At 39.8% G+C, this 22,700-nt stretch overlaps 1 protein-coding gene across 1 annotated transcript in view; it reads right to left on the bottom strand.

Annotated features, from left to right (window-relative positions):
- LOC149457556 (laminin subunit alpha-4-like) overlaps nucleotides 1–22,700 on the bottom strand; it is a 148,210-nt gene that overhangs the window by 80,202 nt on the left and 45,308 nt on the right. The window contains exons 3-7 of the mRNA XM_089683540.1: nucleotides 14,972–15,099; nucleotides 11,303–11,383; nucleotides 7,673–7,887; nucleotides 5,517–5,617; nucleotides 2,016–2,196 (exon numbers count right to left, since the gene is read on the bottom strand). Of these exons, the coding sequence (XP_089539666.1) occupies nucleotides 2,016–2,196; nucleotides 5,517–5,617; nucleotides 7,673–7,887; nucleotides 11,303–11,383; nucleotides 14,972–15,099 (706 nt within the window). The remainder of the gene's footprint in view (nucleotides 1–2,015; nucleotides 2,197–5,516; nucleotides 5,618–7,672; nucleotides 7,888–11,302; nucleotides 11,384–14,971; nucleotides 15,100–22,700) is intronic.

Raw genomic sequence — 22,700 nt, 5'->3', positions numbered from 1 at the left:
AGAGCTTGTGGATAAGGGGGTATCACCAGTCCTCCTGTACGGGGTCCCGGCCAGCAGGGGGACACAGGCAGCTGGGTGAATTGGATGTGGGCATGAGGGTGATCAGCGGGGGGGCAATCACTGGAACCGATCCCCTGTATGGCTCTTTCTGCAGCAGCTTAAAGCTGGCTTTTTCTCCTTTCCCTTCCACTGGCTCTCAGCTGCTGAGAGAAAGCCATACAGGGAATTTTTTCAAGTAATTGCCTCCCTACCACGCCTATCACTCTCCCTGTGCACCATACATTTTCCCTGCTGCCCAGGCTCCCCTGTGTGACCCCACCCCTGCAGTGCTGCCATCTTCCCTCCTCGCCTTCCTACCAGCAGGTACAAGCACACAATAGGATCCTTCAGGATGGAGAATAGGAGAAGGGTCTAAATATGTCACATTTACCAGCCCCTTCCTTTCCTGAATGAACACAATGAGTGATTGTTACCAATCACACATGGTGTTCATTCATAACTGAAGCACAGACACAGCACATTTTATTATTTGGGGAGGGGGGGGGGGATTTGCAGGGCCCTGTCTGGTTGATTGTATGGGGCCCCGTGGTTTCTAACAGCAGCCCTGGCTGACATAATTGCTAATGGTGCACTTTGCATTTACCAGGAAAGTCCTACGACACCAAAATGCATCCAGTTCTATGGATTTAAATCTAGTCATTTACTCTGGCACAATTCTTCAGCCATTACTGCCTTCCTAGTTAGGGGAGTGCAGACAATGATCATTTTGTGTCAACACAGCACAACATGTTTACTTAGTGAAAGCTAGCAGGTTCTCTAAAAATGTGTAAAGTATATTCTTAATTCCTATAACTACTTTAGACAAAAGATAAACATAATTGTGAATTACCGAGGGTCTTGGTGATCCTTGCTTGTGCAGAATATTTACATTGCTGATCACAAATAGTCTGGAAACTGCACACCATCAAACTTTCATGTGTTTGTCTCAACTTTTTTGGGGGGGAAATTGCACAGGTTTTTCCCAATTTCTTGCTTTTATTCTTTTTTTTCTTTATTTTCTTTTTTATCATTTTGGATAGCGTAAGGGAAGATTATAACCCCAGTCAATTTTTTTTTCTCCATCTGGTTCCCATTGCGGAGATTTCAATGTCATCAATGTGATTGATGTCAGTGGAAGGAAATATTTCTCATCATTGAAGTCAGTATTGATATGACAACCCCTCCAGGATTTGTGTTCAGTGGCACTTATCTTTCTGTAGGCTCCATGTCTCCTACTGCTCCTTGTGATTGCATGATGTAATTCATTCTAATTTATCCAATGAGGAATAATGAAAAATTAAACCTGTTTTAATGCAATGTGCATAGGTGGTGTGTTGGAAATAACTCATTTGTTGTCCTGTGGCCTCACTTTAGCCACAGCCTAGAGATCATGTGTACACCATTCAAGCCCCACAATTGTGTTTACCTGTCCAAAATGAAATCTTTAGCTTTCATTTTACTAACAGAGTCAGCTATACACCTTTCCACTTCATTTGTGCAAATGTCATAAAATTCTTTCAGTTCACCTAACATAGTTACCTGAAATATGTCTACAATGAGTTCCCACACAACAGCTAAAAGTTAAAATAAGGCTTACAGTGTAAGCGTTTGATACTGAATGAGATGAAGGGGTAGGTATTTATCTGAGTTAATATGGGAATGTTAGTTTAGAATGGCTATCAGCAGTGAGGTGATGCTCATATGTAGTCCTAAAAACAGGAAGGAGACCAAATATAGGCATGGAGTCTTCAGAAATGTTAACTTGGACACTGTTTTCATGTTAAAAACATGTAATTTGCTTAACTGAAGTTGTCAAAAAGGGTGGTAAACCTGGATTATATTATATCATGTCTCCTCTCATTTCCCTCACAGCTTTAACAAAAATATAGTGAGCTCCTGAAACGTGTTTATCTACAGTTTTGGCTGGATTTAAGCAATAACCCTCTTTGACATGCTTAGCTTCTGTTGGCACTTACTCTGACAGCCAGATGGCCCATAACTCCAGTATCCAGACTTGCATCGCTCACATTTCAGACCTCCTGATCCAGGTCTACATCTGCACTGCTGACTTAAGGGATCACAGTTGTTGTCTATGGAAGCAGCATTGCACTTACACTTCTGACAGCCTAAGCAACTGTCAAAGCCGTAATATCCAATCTAGAGATATATGAGAAGAGAATGATGATCTATTCAATATTAGATTTTACTACTTGGCAGAGTGCAAAACCACATGTATAAAATCCGTATCAAAATTATCACAGAACTTAATAAAAATTATGAAAAGAAATTGGAATCCATTTATTACTACTCCCCGTAAGCAATGCAATGGAAAAGAAAAAGTATTCTTTATATTCCTACAGATACATGTTTTTGACTCAGAAGGGTTATTTACTAAAACTGCATGATGCAAATTTTGGGGCAGCTCTGCATAGAAACCAATCACCTTCCAAGTTTTATTGCCAAAGCTTAATTGAACAAGCTGAAGTTAGAAGCTGCTTGGCCACCATGTAAAGCTGCATCGGATTCTGCGTGCACCAGTTTTAGTAAATCTCCCCCAATGTCTTGCTTGGGTTGCAAAGCTATTTAAAAAGGGGAGTAGGATTTTTGTACTCACCATTAAATCCTTTACTTGGAGCTCATTGAGGGACATGGGAAGTTTTCCACCTGGGGGTTATACTGGCACCTACAGGAGGATTGGACAAAACAAAAAATGTAGGCCAGCTTAGGATAACCTCCCCTATGTTTTGTAGCAAAGCAGTAACGAGAGCATGATCAATAGCACATAGGGGTAGGACTTGTGTCCCTCAATGAACTCCTAGAAAAAGATTTTACAGTGAATTAAAAAAAAATCTTTTTTTTTCTTTCTTGTCTTTTGAGGATCAGATAAATTGTTCACCTTTGGTAAAAAGCCCAGTGCGAGTGGTAGAAAAACTGGGGACTGCCTGAAGCTCATGAGCCTCTTGAAGGGCCTTACACCTGAAGCTGAACTTGCACCCTGCATCTGGTAGAAAAATTGTAAGAACTGAAGACCAAGAGGTACACCTGAATTGGGAAGCCAGTGCTTGCTGCTATAAGATCAAGAAACACTCACATGGCCAAATATGTATGTCTTGACAGGGAAAGGAGAAAACGGATCCTTATAACCAAAAGCTTGGAGCACGGAGAATGATGGAATGAGAAAAACTACAGGTTCCATGTGGGAAGACCAAAAAGTAGTCAGTAGCTAAGAGATAGCGACTCACAGCTTAAACCGCATTCAAACAAAAAAGAGAGCTGGACCTGGACAGAGTGAATGAAGAACAATGTCCTGGTTGAGGAGAGGATCAGAAATTGCCCTAGGGCAGAAGTTAGTCCTTGGTCTAATTCACCTGATCCCAATACAGGCTCAAAGGGGTATAAGGGCAGACACTCATCTCCCAGAAGCAATGCTTACTAGGGAAGAACCACTTGAGGGTGAATTAGAGTAAAATTACCTCCAAAGAGTTAAACCAATGGTCCCTGAAAATGGGATCCAAAGTTTCATCCCAAAGTCACAAGGGACAAATGACAAGTAGAAGGGAAGTACCCATAAAGGACATAGCGAGGGGTGGAAGGTTGCCATTCTTAACTAAAAATGGCAAGAAAGAACCCAGACTTGAGTTCTAGCTCTACCTTCATGTAAGAAATGGAAGACACCCCTGGGATGGAGCTCCATGGTAGACCTTGCTGTAACATCCTTCCTAATCTCAGGCATTCTGAACTTCTGAAGAAGCACTTGATTGTTGGGTCCTTCTGCCATCTCTCAGTGTTGACCTACTCTGATATGAAACATATGCTCACTGACAGACGAGTAACGATGCAAAGCAGGGGCGGACTGACCATTTGGAAACCCGGGCACTGCCCGAGGGCCCGGGGTCAGTAGGGGGCCCCATGAGATGCAACTGGTACCTTTTTCATAAGCTAGTTTTGAGTTTGGGCAAGGACACAGGGGCCCCATGAGTTGTCAGTCTGCCCCTGATGCAAAGGGGTTTTATTAGAGCCAGGACAAGCCCTACAAAGGGAAAATCAGCTTAGACAGTTACAGCAACAACAGGGATAAGACCACAGAGTCAATGGCACATTTTCCCTGTTATCACTTGTAACAGGCCTTTTCGAATGAACAGGGCCAATAAGTTAAAATGACCTGGCTGACAACAGCGTAATAAAATATAATAGAGAAATAACTAAAAGAAAACACCAGCAGATGTAATGAATTGTATTGCCTATCTACTCTTCTTAGGTCCTATCTATACCACTGGCCAGTGGAAGAACAGTTGAATGGTGGTGGGACCTGTAAACTTACTCTTAAAGTGAGAGTATTTGTAATCCACAAGGAAACACTCCCAAAGCATACTGGGCAGATTCTCCTGGGGGCATCAAAGTTAAGCAGCAGCAAGCAAGTTTACCACAAAGGCCTCTCACCCCTTATGCTATGTAGGTGTCCTTGGGTTAGTAGTTTATTCCTCAGAGGCCAGACAAAAGGTCACACCGCACTTTGGGGCTGCATTCTCATGTCTGACTCTGCTTACATCTGGGTTTGGGTCATTCTGACATCTCATTGATTGCTGAAGCCATATTTAAAGTGGCAGTGACCCTGTCAGGGTTAGATTAACCACCTTAATACCACCATGCAAAAAAATAAGTTGACCTTGGTGTCTACTTTCCAAAGAGGGATCATTTTGGGGGCATTTTTAGTGCCCTAGCACTTGTATTTAATATGTTTTATAGTAGAAATTGAAACAGTTTTTTAAAAATATATTTTGTCTTTTTTCCTTTATATAGTAACAAATTAGAAAAAGCAGTGGTTAATAAATACCACAATAGAAAGCTCTGTCAGTCTCGAACAATTATGTAAAATTCACTTGAGTACAGTGTTCCATGATGACGTATTTGTCAGCCATACTATCACAGCACAAATTACAAAATGGCCTGAACCAGAAGGGGGTGTAACATGATAGTGACGGGTGGTTAAAACATGAGTATAACATTTATGCATTTAGGCTTTATTAGTTTGGCAAGGATACAGTAGACAATGTCTAACATTGTAGCTTTCATAGCTGAAAAAGAATACAGCTCCAAAACAATTTACAACACACTACACAATATAACCTGAAGGTAAATTTTTAGTGAAAAAAAAATGCATCAGGCTAAGACTACTATTTGATAATTGGTACCACGACAGCACTCAGTCTTGACAATGGGTTGCTTAGGCACTGCTGCTGTGTTAGGGGATGGGAGCTAGTTGGTACATACTCATCACACACATTATTGTACTTCTCTAAAACTTTGTAGTCTGGTTTGAAAGTTGATTGTCTATGTCATTGATAAATTATAAACTGGCTTAAGAGTTTAGGAAAACATATAGTATTAAGAAAAGAACATTAAAAATAAAAGTAAATTAAAAGCTCAACAATCTAATAATTAGATGTATCCAGATAACAATAGAATCTAATACTCACTTGACAGCGATCACAGGTTACTCCAGTGACACCTGGTTTACAGTTGCATTTTCCTGTGATATCACTGCAGGCATCTGTACCACACTTTGAACAGTGACACTCTGAAACAGTAATGAAATTTTTGAATGTATCTTTTTGCAGTCATAGCAATAAGCAATTAAACGAAAACTTATAAAATGTCTAAAACTGACCATAAATAACTTGAATTTTGACTGGTTTCTGCTGAATCAGTTGAAAAGTGAGCTGTGTGTGGCCCTGCAAGCACCACCCTGCTTTAAAAATTGACTGAGCCAGGATTGAATAGAGCTGAATGCTACAGATCTAATGTACAGGGAGTCCCAACACTGTAGTGCTCCCATAGAGAGGAGCATAAAGAAACGTTGGCGTATTTATTATGTACTGGCGTTCTGCTCCTCAGTGCTACAGAGAGTTTGCTCTTATGTATGGCAATGTGCGCTAAAGAGTTCTCTCAGTATGTCAATGTAATGATACATGTCACTACCATCTCTGAAGAACAACAGTAAACTGCGGAAACTTTAAAACAGGGGCAGGCAACCTAAAGATGTGGAGATCTACCTGAACAACATGGGAGAAGTCAAAGATCACTGGCACAGTGTTGCCTCCGCACACCTGATTTAAATCCCTAATTGTCATACCACCCTGTCACAATTGCGTGCATTGCATGGCAATCATGGGTTTAAATCAGGTGATGAGGAGGCAACATATCGCCTCCTCACCGCCAATGCATTTGGATTGCTTTGCAGAGGAGCAGCAGTGCCTACTGCACCTGTGAATGAGCCCTTAGTTGTAAATCTGCATTGGCACCCTATGAGCTTGTTCACATGTAAAGTTGGGGTTGAAACCCTGAGGCTGAATCATGGTTTTACTGTCCCCCAATCCAGACCCCCTTTAGCTGCTGAGGCAGCAGCCAAAGGTGTACACATGATGCAGCAGGAATAACACCCGCCATGCTTTTGGTGGGTGCTATCGCCTGTCAACCGAGACCCATTCAAGTAAATGGGTCACTCTGCAAGTGCTCTGCAACTGCATGCTTCTGCAGGATCCAAGAGGTTAAAGCAGGTGGTGAGAAAGCAACACACTGTCTGTTTAACTCCTTGTTTGCTGTACTGCACAAGGTTGCAGGTCAATTACAGAGCGGCCTCATTCACTTGAATGGGCCATGTTTGACAGGTGCTAAACTCACCAACCATGACAGGGCGTAGATGCAGAACTACAGAGGAGACATCAACTTATGCAACTCTTGCTCGTTACTACAGCTCCAACTTTACAAGTAGTTCCTCTGCATTGTACTCTGTTTGATGCTCTGGGATGGCATGTCAGCAAGCCCAGACAGAGATCTACCAGTCACCTGGCCAAGATCTACTGGTAGATCATGATCTACTGGTTGCTGACCCCTGCTTTAAAAGGTTTGTGTGGACATTCCTTTCTATATATAGGCTGGATGGCTTCTTTTTTATTACCTTTTTTTTAAAGATACAACTTTGATTTATAATACCTAGTATGGACCACATACTATTATGTGTACTTGCATGATTACATGCAATAACACATATTACTTTATAAAGATGTTAACATGTGGTAATGATTATACATTACTGATTTATAGTCAACATTTTATTTTGTTACATTTTTCATTTGCTTTCTGTCATATAGCTTTCAAGAACGTTTCAAGTTAATGTTAAGTGCTTCATGCACTTCCCTAAGAAAATCCAAATGGCAGGTCCCTGCAATAGAACAGATGGTATACTTATCTCTCGGAAGTCCGATGCTGCTTTATTTCCTCTATCCCAACTCTACGGTCTGTGACAGATTCTGCAGCATTCAAAACGTCCGGCATTGTTGGATAGTTTTGAAACCAACAGCATGATGTGGTTCCTCCTTTGATTCCGACACCACTGAAGGACTCAGCAGTGATTGTCAAAATGAAGAGTTTGATGGGGCTGCAGTGCTGGAAGTTACTGAACAAATCTAGGAGACACAGGCCATTGGATAGGCGAGTATAATAACTCTTCTATTGGTCAGGCTTGATATTTGGCTTTTTTTTAAGGGAATTGACAGGGCTTCTTTAATGACCATGGCACTGGCTTAAAAATATGTAAGTAAGCAGTTTAAAGAAATTAGTCTATAAGCATTACCTGTGCAGTTTTTAGCCACTCTAGCATCCCCATAATACCCGGGTGCACACCGCTCACAGTGAAATCCTGTGGTTTTGCGCATACAACTGTTGCATTGCCCTGTGACTTCATTACAGTCTTCAAAAATCAAGTTGGGATCTGAGTTTCCACTGCAGTCACATTTTCGACATGTACCACCTATTAGCAGTGGGTTGCCATAATAACCTGGTGCACACCTAAAATAAAAGAGAAATAACCATAACAAACTGTAAATATTTTCATGAAGACACCTTGTAAATCATCTTGTAAAATGTTAAACTAAACCATGCTTGTTTATAGATGTAGTTGAAAGTGTGGCATGCCTACAGTAACATTTTTACTAGTTGGCAGTTTAGATCATTCTTACTGATTGTTACTTAAATGTTGCACATAAAATTCACTATTTAACATTCATGCACTTTTTAGATTTAAATGCTTCTTGCTGGAATCTATAAACATTTATTATTTAGAATTGCACATGAAAATGTAGCAGGAATATCCTTTCCTACAGCTGTACAGAAAAACTGCCTTTTTTGCAGTAAAGTCTGTTAGCTTTTGTCAGTTCATCAGTTAGCAAAGTGTTTCCATTTTAACGAACACCTCCCATTGCAACAGGTCTTAAAGTCCATTCATCCGTATTATACTTTGAAATGAAATGAAAGATCACACCCACATTTTGGACAAAATATAAATATTCAGCAATGATCTTAGAGTGTGAGATGTTAACCATATGCTTTATGTCCCAATAAACTTGCATCATCATATGTCATGACAGATATTTCTACTGTAAAATTTTCCAGCTGTTTGCTATACGGAAATAGCTATAGAAAGTGGATTGAGTCAAGTGTAATGCATCTGTAACATTGTCCCATAAATGTGTCTGAATATAGGAGGTGCATAGATCATTTGACTGTATAAAAGTTTTTCCTTCTCGTCATAGAACAGTTTATATAAGAAATGTGTTGTAGGATATAAAAATAGGATATAAAAAGGTAAGAAATGGCTGTTTCTCTAAATAAGGATGTTACTAATAATGATGTAGCTATTGTTACTTTGTTATTATAATAATAAATATAACATACTGTATATACACTGTATATATAAACAATTGTAAAATTGTACCCAATAAATCAGGTTACGCCCTTCATTGTAAAAATGCCAAAACAATGAGGGTGATTTATTAAATGAGCTGCTAATATTCACATACATTGTGTGAATATTCACTTCAATTATACAGTCATGTGCAGTGAAATAAGTAAACAGGAACTTGCTTTCCCTGATTGGATAACTAAAGTGACATCTCAGTCACAATGCTGGGGGCACTGGGCACTGGGGGCACACTCCAAGCACAGTAGAGCGGTGCTGGCTGTACATATATGTGATAGCACAAGGTTAAAGTCCACATATATATACATACGGTCATCAGCCAAAGGTTGATTATACATTTCCACTTTTATCACTAACTTCTGGCCCTGCCCTGTGAGGCATTGCTCCCATGGTAGTAAAGAACAATTTTTGGCTTCATGGTATTCAAGCTTTGCAAATGCTTTGCCATTGCCTGTTCTGTAAAAGTGAACCATCTTAGTACACACATGAAAATCAGAAGGTGTTTGCTTTGCTTTGTGTTGTTTTTTTTAGTTCACCAGCAACATTTGGCAAGCAATGGTAACTTGACAAATGCTTCAATTCAAGCTAATAACAGCATAGCCTAAGCGCTCCTTAGATGCTTGTAAGGCTTTCAGTAAGCACTTGATTTTTCTTTTAAAAAATCCTTTTTAACAATGTTTCCTGAAACAGATAATGGTTTACAAATGCCTCCTAAATGCATCCAAATGCTATAGGCATTTCGCAACCATTTTTAAAGGTTTTCTTTAAAAACCTGTGTGAATATAAGCAAAGTGTGAATTACAGAGCTGCAAGACGAATAATTAAAAAACAATAATTCTATACATCGAACCTCTTTATTTTCCTTAATTCAGAATACACAAACATTGTCAGTGACATTGAAAGTGATGGAGGAAATTAAGTTTTGTATTGTCACCAGAACAAGAATAAAGGGGTGTGATGGAAGGGTGGGCAGAACAGAGCACACATGAAGGCTAATAGCTGTTCAGGACCGTCAGTTCTTTATTAAGGGGTTCAACAAGCAGATAATTTATTAATATAATAGGTGGAGGGTGACTCTGCAGGGTACACAGATGCAATGAGGTAGAGCAGGGAGTAGTCCTGGAAGGTGCAGGGCATTAGTGTGATATCAGCAGGATCACAGGATGGAAATATGATGCAGTGAAATGGAATACGTTCAGTGGTAGCAACCTGGATCACAGCACTGGAAAAGCAGCTGGACAGTAGGGTGGAAACAAGGCAAACCAAAAGTCACAGGCCAGCAATCCAGGGTATGACAAGAAACAAGCCCTGTGCAACCAGCTATGGCTTCAGGTCCACACGGGCAGCAAGTCAGTGGAGGGTGTAGGAGTGTGTCTGCTGCTGGACATGCTCAGATAGTTAAAACTTGGGTTGGGGCGAGATCCTGCTGCCAGGCCACTTGATGCTTGGCGTCAGGTTGCACTGGCAACAAACTGCACCTTTTTCTGGCCAAGCCGCATTAAGAAGCAAGACCTCTGTCTCGGGTGAGCACTGTGGCGCACAGGGAATGGGAGATTCCATTCCCATTGAGACAGTGTGGTGTTTGTGTAGGGAAAGTCTAGAGGGTGCATGTGATGAATTCATACGCAGGAATAGCAGAAGGTTTGACTTCCCAGCTCCCTGAATGTAGGTGGTCTGGAGTAGCAGAATCCATGTGTACGTGGCGTGGAATGTTGGATGCGACCACAGTTAAGGAACAGGGTGGCTCATAATAAGGGGAAATCTTTGAATGGGGATGCCTGTTCTGGTTGCAACCATCTTGGAGGGGATGTCCGTCACTTTGGAAAGCATTTCCTTACTTCCTGTTGTATTTATAGAACTGTAAGTGAAGGGAAATCTCCCCAATAGGACATACACAGGAAAAAAACACCTACGTTTTATCCATCTCCTACTCCGTACAAAAAAAAAATAGGCTTTAGATATACTCTAAATGCAAGTCGTGCAGTACTTGTAGTGCATGACTTGGTATTAGCCTTTTGCATTCTATTGTATAGTCTGTACAGCAGAGTCCAGCCAGAGGGAGAGATGCATCACAAGGAACCAATTTAGTGTTCTGCAGTGCACAAGAGAGAGCAGCGTGACAGATAATTGGGCTTGTTTCACAGTTCCGTCAAATTGTGGGGAGGGATGGACACAAATACAAATCCATTGGTGGGTAAAACAGTTCCCAGGTATTTATTTCATCTGTGTATTTAGCTGTGTGCCTGGAATTCAGAATTAATATTATAGCCATACTTCTGAGTGAATTCAGTGCACATTGTGGTGCTAGAAGAAATCAAATTTATTTGATCTGATTAGGTGAGTGTACAGATTTTAGGCTAAAGGACAGGTAGGGCTGGAGTCAGTGTGACCAGGAGTAAGAACACATATATATTACTCAGTATATACATATATTTATAAACAATGTTCTGTATATATTGAAAGGTGATGAATAAAGAACTTTCAGTCTTTTCACAAGGTCCTTACCTTTCACATTTAGGTCCAGCAAAATTTTCCCTACAAATACAACGCACAAAACCTTTCTTCATAACACAAGTAAGGGCAAAGCTGTTGGAAAAGAATAATAGTCTATTGTAATCAACAAACAAACAAGTGCTTTTAATAGAGTGGAGTATGTACTATGTATACAATGGCTAAAAGACTCAGTTGAGCTCCATATCTGCAGTAGAGAATAAGGTTGGACCTCCCCTGCAAGGTATACCAGTGCTGCACAAAATGTCTAATGCTGTGACAAGAGATCATCAAATGTCTGTACACATGTGGGGTCTCCAAGCAAAAGTCAAAGTCAAGGACACAAAAAACCATTAGGATGTCAACATATTATAACTTATTGTAATCTAGCATCTGGTCCTGTTTTTTTTTAAAGGTGTGGTCAATGGAAGTTTAAGTACTAGCATACTGTATAATAATTAGAAAATCTGTTTGTTCTCTTTGTTGAAATGTTAACCAGTCATAGGGGTCATAAAGTAATAGAAAATAAAGTGGTTGTTTTGTGAATGTCATGGTGGGAAATTGATCCAGAAATTGCTGTTTCACAAAGAGAAATTGATGAGCAAAAAAAAAAAGAGAGGGCTGAGGGCCCTCGCAGGCAAACATAGCACAATTAAATCCTTATAAACTAGGATGGGTTCTCTGTACTATTTTATAGCTATGTCATAAATGGATATCCTCCTATTATCTTGTTGTCCTTCTATTGTATGAACTTCCTGTTCTATATTTGCTCCTGTACCGATCTATAATTTTACTGGAAATTAACGTTCATCCACTACCAAGGGACTATCTTCAAATCTGAAGTAATGCGGGCTGGAGTTTTTATAAACAGTCTCTACGTTACAGTAATCAGGCACATCTATTTTGAGAACTTTTCTGAAGTTGTATTAAGAGATGAGACATCTGGTGTAATAAAGAGAAATTGTTACATATGCTTCCTTCTAGTACAAGATAATAAGGACTGTGTTCATGGGAACAAAACAGAAAGTAACTGTTCCCATAAGAGCTGTGATGAGATCATGTGTACTCTTGTCTCCCCTAGAGGAAAGATAAACTCTTAAGTACTTGATGGAAGGAACAATCTAAATTCATATTTTCATCAGATTCTGAAAAACATTTAGTAAAACTGTTGTAAAAGATTTACAAAGATTTCTCCTTTGCTTGCTTAGATTGCTAAAGCCCAAATCTAACCAAATCTTTTTTTCAGTTTGGAGTTTAGTGGGGAAGGGCTAGAAACTCTGTTGGGTTTTTATTGCTGTTAGTGATGGTATTTAGTAAATTATGTCTTACTTTACATCCCTGTGAAACCAAGACAAAGAATAAGGAGTATAGGTGTCACTGGGAGAAGAAGTCTCATGGAGCAAAAACAACTTGACACATGTTCTAATCTTTCCCCACTCTACTAAATAAAATTGTTTTTGTTGTTGTCTCTGCCTCCATTGGACAGATTTCCCATGACTCAGTTCCTGTGACACCGTGACACTAGGACAGAATCTTCCTAGTAGGGACACAAACAACAAGAAAAAATAAATTGCAGCTTATGACCACCCAGCAGAGCTCTCCAATCAACAATGCTGCTCAAAGAGTATGAACGTTGATGACGTTATTCTTTCCCCAACAACAATCAGACTTTTTATTGCACCATGCAGGGGCAGTGTCAGACCGCTGTGTTCTGTGTGAAAGCTGTGGTTTGGTTCTCCAATGTGCTGTCAATACAGGGCAACTTTTACAATACAAAACACCTACACTTAAATAAATAAATTGGTTATGCAGCCAGAAGCTTCCGTTTGGCTTGAATAATATGGATGAAAGTAGTAAATGCAATTATTATTATAAGTAGAGGGGAAAAGTGGAAAAGGATTAGATCTCCATCAGGTTTTTACTATAGCTTGTGTATTCCTGCTCTGGTGACATCATTAACATTTATTTCTGGTCCTGATGTTTCAGGAATAAAAAGTCAAGAGAAATCCCAGATAACAATAACAAAATAAGTTCTGACTCTTCCCAACTCTAATCAAAACTAAGAAAACAGTTTTGCCTGGAGTTGGGCATTAAGTAGCGAACAAGCAGCCCACTGGCAGAAGTAGACCAAATATTTAAAAACAGTGTAACTGTTCTCTAGTAAGCCCTATAACAACCTGAACGATTTTTGTCAAGAGGGTTTCTTAGAAACATACCTGAGCTTGTGATTTGATTTATTAACATAATGCATACTCTGAAAATGTAAGAACCCGAGTTAAATACAATTGACATCCTGTATAGCAGCCTTTTTCAACCAGAGTGCCTAGGCATCCTGGGTTGCCTTCTGAGTTCTTTCAGGGGTGCCTTGACAAAATGCCTAAACATTGCCCTAAATTACCCAAAAATTGTGTACATGACAGTGGATGGATTGAGCCTGCATTTTTGGCTATAGGCTATAGGATTTCATTGTGCAACATTACAATCTTGGATGCCAATTGGGCCTGCCGCCAGGATCCTAACAACTGCTGAAGTCATCTGTTGATAAGAAGGATGCCTGGCACTTGACTGGCATCCTTGTCTGACCTCTGCCCTTCTGTGGGCTGACATTAGCTGTTTGGTGGAGAGAAAATGAGGGAGAACAAATGCTGGAATGCTAGTCATTACCAGTGTATATTTGCTTTGCAAGAATAAATCATCTCTAATGTTGGGTGTCCTATGTGTGTGTATGTTGCTGAGATATGTACAACTTTTAGGGGTGCCTCAAAATTGTGCATAATTTTAAAGGGTGTCATGACTGAAAAAAGGTTGAGAAAAAACTACTGTATAGCCCTCATTCTAAAAGAAGCTGCATACATTTGGAAGGGTAGGCTTGTGCAGGAGTCCAACTCAGTTATAAGTTTAATGTATAACTAAACACCAAACCTTTTGTTTAGATTTGGATACAGTAGTGAGAGGTTAGAATCACTGTAAGTTTTCCTTATTGCTGTCTGTGTCACCATTACGGATATTCATTCTTCAATTGGCATGATTCCAATGTAATGGGGAATGAAAGTGGAGGTGAATCTATAATTCTTAGTTGCCACCAGAACAGGGATACAGGAGAAATCTGGGGACACTTGTTCCCAAGACACTGGTCTAGGAGGGCATTTCCCTTTTATTGGAAAAATATCTCCTCTTGTCCTGTTGAATCTACAGGATAGGGGGTGAAGAGATATCTCCATTAAAAAAAAACACAGATGGCAAAAAATAAAAATCTAACTGCAATTTTAACACTACCCTACTCAACCCTATTCAATCCAAATTGGAAAAAAAGTTTTTGCTTTGGATATACTTTAAATTAGCCGAACCGCTGCTGATCAGAAGCCACAGCAAAACCTAGTTAACACACAAAACACTGACAGAAATACCATGGTCATATATCATGCTGAAAACTGTTCTGGAAGAAATTGTCTGCCAAATATGATTTATAAGTACATGAATCAGATACAATTAATAGGCATTTATATTTAGACTACAGTTCTCTTTTAGGTATGCAAAACATTATCTAGCACAACCCTATACCACTGAATATTTTAACTTCTCCAATTCCAAATGTAAACCTTCTTCAGGACAAAGTATAGATGGAGATCTTTTCTGTGCCTTTTTTTATTTATGTGTTTTATCACAGGATTGAAAGCAACGTACTTGTTAGAACTAAACTGCAGCGGGCAGGGACATTGCAGACAGGATTTCAATACTCCCTGGACTACATCAGCCATGTAACCAGTTGGACATCTCTCACAGTGCTTGCCTGTTGTATTTCTTTGGCAGTCCTGTGTAAAAGAAAGAGAAAGATGTAACAGTGCACACCTAAGGGATTAATGAGCTATTCTGCTGCTACACAAGTATCATTTTGCAAAATACGCAAATACCATTTTGATAGCATGTGAGAAACAAAGTGCTACTATGTACTGTGCAGTCATCTCACCCAGGTATTTAAAAAAAAAAAACCCAACAAACTGCTTATGATGTTATTGGACCATGGTTATGCACCAAAATAAAAACCAGCAGCAAATATATTAAAGTGACTATGTCACTACATGGGTCAAAATAAAAGTAAGGCCATGCTTTAAAAGAAGATGTATACCATTCCAGAGGCCTGTGTGTTAAAACTGTGGTGGTTTGCTGTTCTCTGACTACTACAGGTATTTGACACTTCCAGGCAGTGGTGGAACTACCAAGGTTGCAAAGGTTGCACTTGGGACCAGGCCCTTGTGTTCTGCCACTGTGAGGGGCCCAAGAGCACGGACTGTTGGCTGGCTGGCTCCAGTTGTGAGCAAAGAGTGTCTATTACACTCTCTCTTGCACTTTTCAGACCCAGCACTGACAGCCTTCCCCCTCTCCCCCCTCTGCATGAATGAGCTCCTCTTCCTCCAGCTCCTGTCCTCCTGTGTGTGTGCCCACGGCTCTGCCCACACTCCTATTCCCGGCAGCACTATGCCTTACTAAGGAGATAAGTGGGCGGGAAAGCCCAGCAACTGCATGGTGGAGGATATATGCAGCCTGCCTGAGCCTTCCTCCTTGGGTTAGATAACTCATCATCCATTGTTTTTGAAGTGTCCCCTCCCTTCTCTCCTGCCTATGAGTGCACTAATGTAAGAGAGAACTCTGTGGACTCTAATGTAAAAGGGGACTCAGATATAAAAGGTGCTCTGTGGACGCAGATGTAAAGGGGGCTTTGGTGAGCAGAGTTTCCCTTTACATCAGAACCCCCCCCTTTAAATCAGGGTTCCCAGAGCACCCCTTACATCAGAGTTCCCCTTTACGTTACAGTCCACAGAGCTCCCCCTTACAGTGAAATTCTGCAGTCTCTGATGTAAGGGGGGCTCTGGAAACCCTGACTAAAGGGGATTGCTGGGAACTATGATGTAAGTGTGGGATCTGGTTACGAGAGACCCCCTTATATCAAAGTTATCCTTTACACCAGTCTGTTAAATCAGTGTCCCCAGTGTTCTCCCATACATCAGAGTGTGCAGAGTCCCCACTTACAGAGTAAGGGAAACTCTGCAAATTCAGATTTAAAGGAGAACTCTGCAAGTTCAGATGTAAAGTGGAACTCTGTGAATGCAGATTTAAAAGGGGAATTCTGCGAGTTCAGATGAAAGGGGAACTCTGCGAGTTCAGATGTAGAGTAACTCTGTGAGTTCAGATGTAAAGGGGAACGCTGTAAGTTCAGATGTAATTGGGAACTCAGCGAGTTCAGGTGTAAAGAGGAATGCTGCAAGTTCAGATGTGAAGAGAACTCTACAGATTCAGATGTAGGAAGGGGAATACGGTGTATTCAGATTTAAAAGGGGAACTCTGAGGACTTTGATGTAAGGGGGGACTCTTGTGAATAAATATATATGATTAGAAAGGTTATTTAATCACAAAATATATCTATAGTGTATACTACAGAAGAAAATCGGCAGTGCGCCGCTAAAGTGTTCAGGTTTGGCTTGAAGAAAAAGTGTCAACACTACCCAAGACGGCATATATGGGGCCTGCTGCAGAACATGGGAAAGGGCCCCGCGATGGGAATAAAGGACCCCAGGATCAGTGGGAAGGGCCCCGGGCTCAGAGGGAAGGGGATCCAGGACCAGAGACCAGGGGGTCCTTCATGGTTTATTGCACCAGGGACTTAAAGGTTCTATTTATGCCTCTGCTTTCAGGTATATCAAATACCCGCTCCCTCACTACAGGATGTGGAATCCAGAGGGAGGAACCACAATGCGCCATGGGCAAGGAGGCATTTGACACACCCAGTAATGTCAGATACCTGTATCGGCCAGAAAACAGCTGTACAGGAGGTATATAGCATCTTCTTTTACAGCATGGGCTTACTTTGGTTTTGACCCTGTAGTGAAATGGACACACGACTGCCACCAATGACCTCTCAGGGACTTTTCCAGGTTTGGCACCTTTGGCTATCTTGATTGGTCCGTCTGGGATGACATACCTAGGTAATTTGCAAAGGAGTTACATAGTCTCTGCACCTATGGCATTGCAGGATTGGACAATGAGCTGCATATGCCGTGCTCATTGTGTAAAATCCAAAGATTATTTTTGGCAGGCAGAAAGGAGCTTAGGAGACATTCAGAGTTTTATTCATCAATGTTTTTACCCAAGATACATAGATTTACCCACGATTCACACAATTTTCACAAAAAGCTTCAATTTTAAATGTGTCACTCTCGGGTAAAAGTTGTGTGAATCTTCGGTGAAAACATTGAATAATAGACCCTATAGACTCTTCTGCAATAAAAGCATACCTGATAGCAATAGAAAAAAGCCTTTAGCTCCAATTTAGGCTAGGGTTGCACCTCTGCATGTTGCGATTTAATTCTGGCGCATTTTGATTTTTTGAACACACGTTTTTGCCACATTTTTATGCATTTTACTTTTTTTTTTGCCAATAGGAAAGTATTGACTTCAATGCCACTTTCATATGACTTTGGATGGGTGCAACTTTGATGCTACTTTAATGCTACTTGAGTGCCAGAGAGTGTAAAGTCACATCAAAGTTGTACTACATGAGCAGAACTATCATACTTTCCTGTTAGTGAAAAAAACCCCAAAAATGCAAAATGCATAAAAACCTCAACACTTGCATTTTTTGTGCAGTTCTATTGAAATCAATTGCACAAAAAAGCTTTCTGATGCAGGAAAAAAGTCCCTGACCCTTTCTAAAAAATGCACTGGTTTAAAACACACAGATGTGAACTAGATCCATAGGAAATCATGTTAAATGGACTGTAGTGCATTCCTGCAAACTGGTAAACACACTGAAAAAGCCCAAGTGTGAACCTAGGCTAACATCAGTTTTCATGCACATTTCAGTGAGTTTTTATGCATGTTGACATCAGTTTTTATGTGCGTTTTTCTTATGCACAGTTAGACATCATCTGCCCTGTTCACACCACACTGTTGATGTCACGGCACTGTTTTCTGTGCAGAAAACTGCATACCCGATGCAGATTTCTGCACAGAAAAAATCTGCAGATGATACTTGCGGTGTGAACAGGACACATAGAGAACAATTGTTTTCTTTGTGCCCTTGCAGAAGGTGTGCAGAAAAACTGACATGTCTGCACATGGTGTGAAGGAGGCCTTACTTCTTGTTCTTGTGTAAAGATTTATGCATTGAGCCTATTACCAGGTGGCTGTGTAACATCACGAGAAGCTCATTTTAAATCACTGGCAGTTTTTGTTTTTCTGACCTCCCCATTTAACAAAGTTTATTAAGCGTTGATTCTGCCAGTAGATCTACTATGTTTTCACTTTTTGTAACAGGTCAAGTTGTCCAGCAATGTGGTAGTTAAAGTTAAAAAAAATTGAAGTACACTGAAAGGTACCATATTTTAATAGCCAGCTTAAACAATCACTTACCTACCACCCTATAGCAGATATACTGCTACTGGGTGGCCGCTCTGCGCAAAACCACATAAATATACGAGATTTTGCAGTTCTGGGTAAGGGGTTGCAGAGAATGTCAATCACTGGGTCCCCAGCCTGTGATTCTCGTCCGGCACTCGGTGATCGCCGCTAAAGCTGAGAGGGGAGAGATCTGTGTATAAACAACACAGATCTATTTCCTCTCAGCATGGACATGCTGCTTTCTCTCTCTCTCTGCACAGCAGAGAGAGAGAAAGCAGCATGTCTCCCTAGTAAAACAGCACACAGCACAAAGAGTAAACACAACACACAGTTAACCCTTTGATCAGCCCAGATGTTAACCCCTTCCTGCCCAGTGTCTTAGTGCAGTGTAAGTGCTTGTTATTAGCACTGATCACTGTATTAGTGTCATTGGAATTGTCAGTGGCCGTTAGTCAGTTCCCACCCAGCGTCAGATTGCTCACAGCAGTCCAGCAGTCCCGCTATAAGTCGCTGATTACTAGTATAAAAAAAAAATTCCAATATATATACCGCCATTTGTAGATGCTATAACTTTCATGCAAATCAATTAATTTACATGTATTGGGATTTTGTTTTTAGAAAAGACACGTAGCAGAATACATTTTGGCCTAAATTCAGGAAAATTTTTTTATTTTTAATAATTTTTTATTGGATATGTTTTATAGCAAAAAGTCAAAAATATTGTTTTTTTTTAAAAATTGATGTTTTTTTTTTACTATAGCGCAAAAAATAAAAAACACAAATAATACCACTGAAAAAAAGCTCTATTTGTGGGGAAAAAATAACATAAATTTAATTTATGTACAGCGCTGCATAACTGCACAATTGTCAGTTAAAGTAACGCAGTGCTGTATTACAAAAAATGGCCTGGTCAGGAAGGGGGGTAAATCCTCTGGAGGGCAAGTGGTTAACCAAACAAAAACTAGTGCATTCAGAGTCCATTTAAAAAAACTTCTAAATGTCTCCATTCAAGAGCAGGAACAGACTCTTTATCCGTTCCCTCAATGGCTCATTGACAAAATTATAGAAGATACATCAACTTGATATACCTCTTGTGGAAACATACAGTATCTATAGTCCCAATCTAGGGACTCCAAGCTTCTCAAACCTTTCTGGATCCCCCTCTCCTCTTGTCTCCCTGATGGACATATAGATACTTTTATTCAGTCTCAGCTATGGACTCTCAATCTAATACTATTTTCACCTTTTCTCTGTTTTCTGTCCTGAAGGTTATAGTTCTCCCATTCTTTTTTTACTACTTAGACATTATCAAGTCAGTTCACCATGTCTCCAATGCCAACCTTTTCTTTTTAGGCCTTAATACAATGACATATTTATCTGTTCACAATTAATGGCCTTAACTTTCTTGATATCTTTGAAGGCCTAAACAGTTGCTGTAATGAGAGCTTGACCAGATCCTTTTCTATTTGAACTCATGTTTATTGATAACCTTTTCTCTACAAAATATGTTTTAAAAAATATATGTCTAAGACTATCCTGTCAACAGAGAGACCCTGTTATAGGAAATGGAAGAATAGCAAATCTACTGGCAGGATCAACAGATAATAAAACTATTACAGTGGAACTCAAATATACAAAAACTGCTGTGTTAATGACAGTGACAGACTGTGTACAATGTAATTTCATATGTAATAGTTGGACTTTAAGGAGACAATAAAGGAACTTCCCATGACTTGTATTACATTTTAAACTCTTTTGTGCATTGTCCTAAGCTAATCATGTTTTAGTCTGGCACAAAATAAAATTGAAATATCATCTATACTTTCATGCAAAGGCTATGAAACAGCTTTAATGGTTGTTTTTATTGGGTGTTTATTGACCATGTCTGCTATTCATTTTACTTGCAAACAGTTATGGTGTATTCTTTAAAACATCCACCAGAGCTATGTATGGAGTATCTATATGCAAATAGTTGTATGGCTATTTTACAAATGAACATAACATTTCATACATGTGAATACATGGGATAATACATTTCTTTAATTTGTAGTTCATATTACAGGGTTTGCAAAGTTGAGTATCCTATGGAATAAAACCCAAAAAGGTGTCAGGAGTTGCCTGCTTTTGTGTCCAAGTGGCAGATTACCAATCTTCCCACACTCAGTGTGCGTAGGAATTCTAACTTTGTCCAACATCAAACCTTTTTTTGGGCAGCCTTTAAGTCTTCTCTTAAAAATACTTAAATTTAGATTGTTTTTTTTTTGCATTAATTAGAATTGCAAGATATATGAACAGCAAGAACCCATTATTATTATTATTATTATTCAAGATTTATATAGTGGCAACAATTTACGCAGCACTTTACAACATGAGAGCAGACAGTACATGATATAATAACCCTGGATAAATTAAATGTGATTTCCTCATTTAGTATAGCTCGGATTTTATTACCCTCCCAAATCTATGAGGTACTCAAACAATCACACATTTGCTAGTTGTGTTCACAACTTATATCTCCTAAGCCCAGTGGAGTACCAATGTAACAGCCTTATTTTCTTATTTGCCTGTTGACAGCATTGGCGTACCCAGCATTGTTTTCAGTCTAATGAAGCCTAACTTGGAAAGGTCGAATAGCAAAATTCAAACACTTGTCATTACATATTGCTTATCTGTCCTGCTGATAATTCCAGCTGGTATCACATGCAGAGAGCCTGCTCCTTGTGTTTTTAAAGAATCCACATAAACTCCTTCGCAACTGAAAAACAACTTCAGTTGTTCACTAATGTGGTCAAGAATGTTGTATAGGTTAACTGTCATTTTCCTTGGTCAAGAAAAAACTACAGGGAGGTGATGCTCAAAACAGCACCACCAGATACATACACACACACGCACACACGCACACACATATATACAGAATATTAAGAGCCATATGTGGTTTACTAAGATACATATATTTTGTTTGGCTGTAGTCCAGCAACATTGTGACTTTCCTTGGTTCTTCCATCATCACTGATGGAAATGTTTCCTTTGTTATCTATGCATTGCTATTCATCTGAATATTTTATTACCACAGCTAGGAGATAATTAAGCTGGATTCAAAACGTCTAGGGGTCAGCTTTCCACCTATAGGTGTGGTTGGAAGGAGCTGAGCCCTAGACATTTTGAATTGATGACCATCCGGGAGATCGGGGTGGTGAGCCATGTAATAAAATATACATTAAATGCTGGCTTTTTTCTTACATCTTGTAGATGTTTTTAATCTGGGTGCGAATACATAGTTTTATAAATAGATAATTCTACATATTATATGAGAGTGTCAGCTGGAGGAGTGTATACTGTGGCAGTACCGGCAGAGGAGCTGGAGGAAGACCACAAAAGGTGTACACAAGTATGTCCATATGTTGAGCGCATAATGACCTATTGATGAGGTCATAAAGTGAGGTGAGCAGGTTTTTCACCTAATGGTGGTGGCACGGTTGGCAATGAAGAAGAGGGAAGATTTATTTTATACATTGCACAGTGGTGTTAGAGGAGACTTTTTTATGGGACTTTAATTATTGTTTAGTGATTTATTTTATATGAGATATTAGTTTGTTGCGCTACACTATATTGTTATGCAAATTTAAATAATGTCCTTGCTATAGGTGTAGGTCATTTATGGACCTTTTGAAGCCTAACTGGAATACTTCTAAGATGTTGCTAAGAACACTGCAAAGAGATGCTTAGCTGTTAAGGCTCACCTTCATCATCACAGGAGTGAGCTTTCAAATGCTAAGCCCAGAGCTAATGCATCAGGGGAGGGAAAGTGGATGCGAGGGGATTTGAATCAGAGAAAGAGTTAGCTTTTGTGCTGATGAAGGTAATCACTAAAACGTTCTCAGTGACCTCCTTAGCATTGTCCTAGAAGTTTTTCAGTCAGGCTTCATGAGATACGTAAATGGCTTACATCTATAGCAAGGGCTTTATTCATCTTTGTTCAAAGCTGCACAGCTTGTTTTACCTACAGACATTTATTAAA

The sequence above is a fragment of the Staurois parvus genome, unplaced genomic scaffold, assembly GCF_062004578.1.
Source record: "Staurois parvus isolate SC_StPar_1 unplaced genomic scaffold, SC_StPar_1.0 ptg000314l, whole genome shotgun sequence".
NCBI lineage: Eukaryota > Metazoa > Chordata > Amphibia > Anura > Ranidae > Staurois > Staurois parvus.
This window is presented reverse-complemented; position numbering and strand designations above follow the sequence as displayed.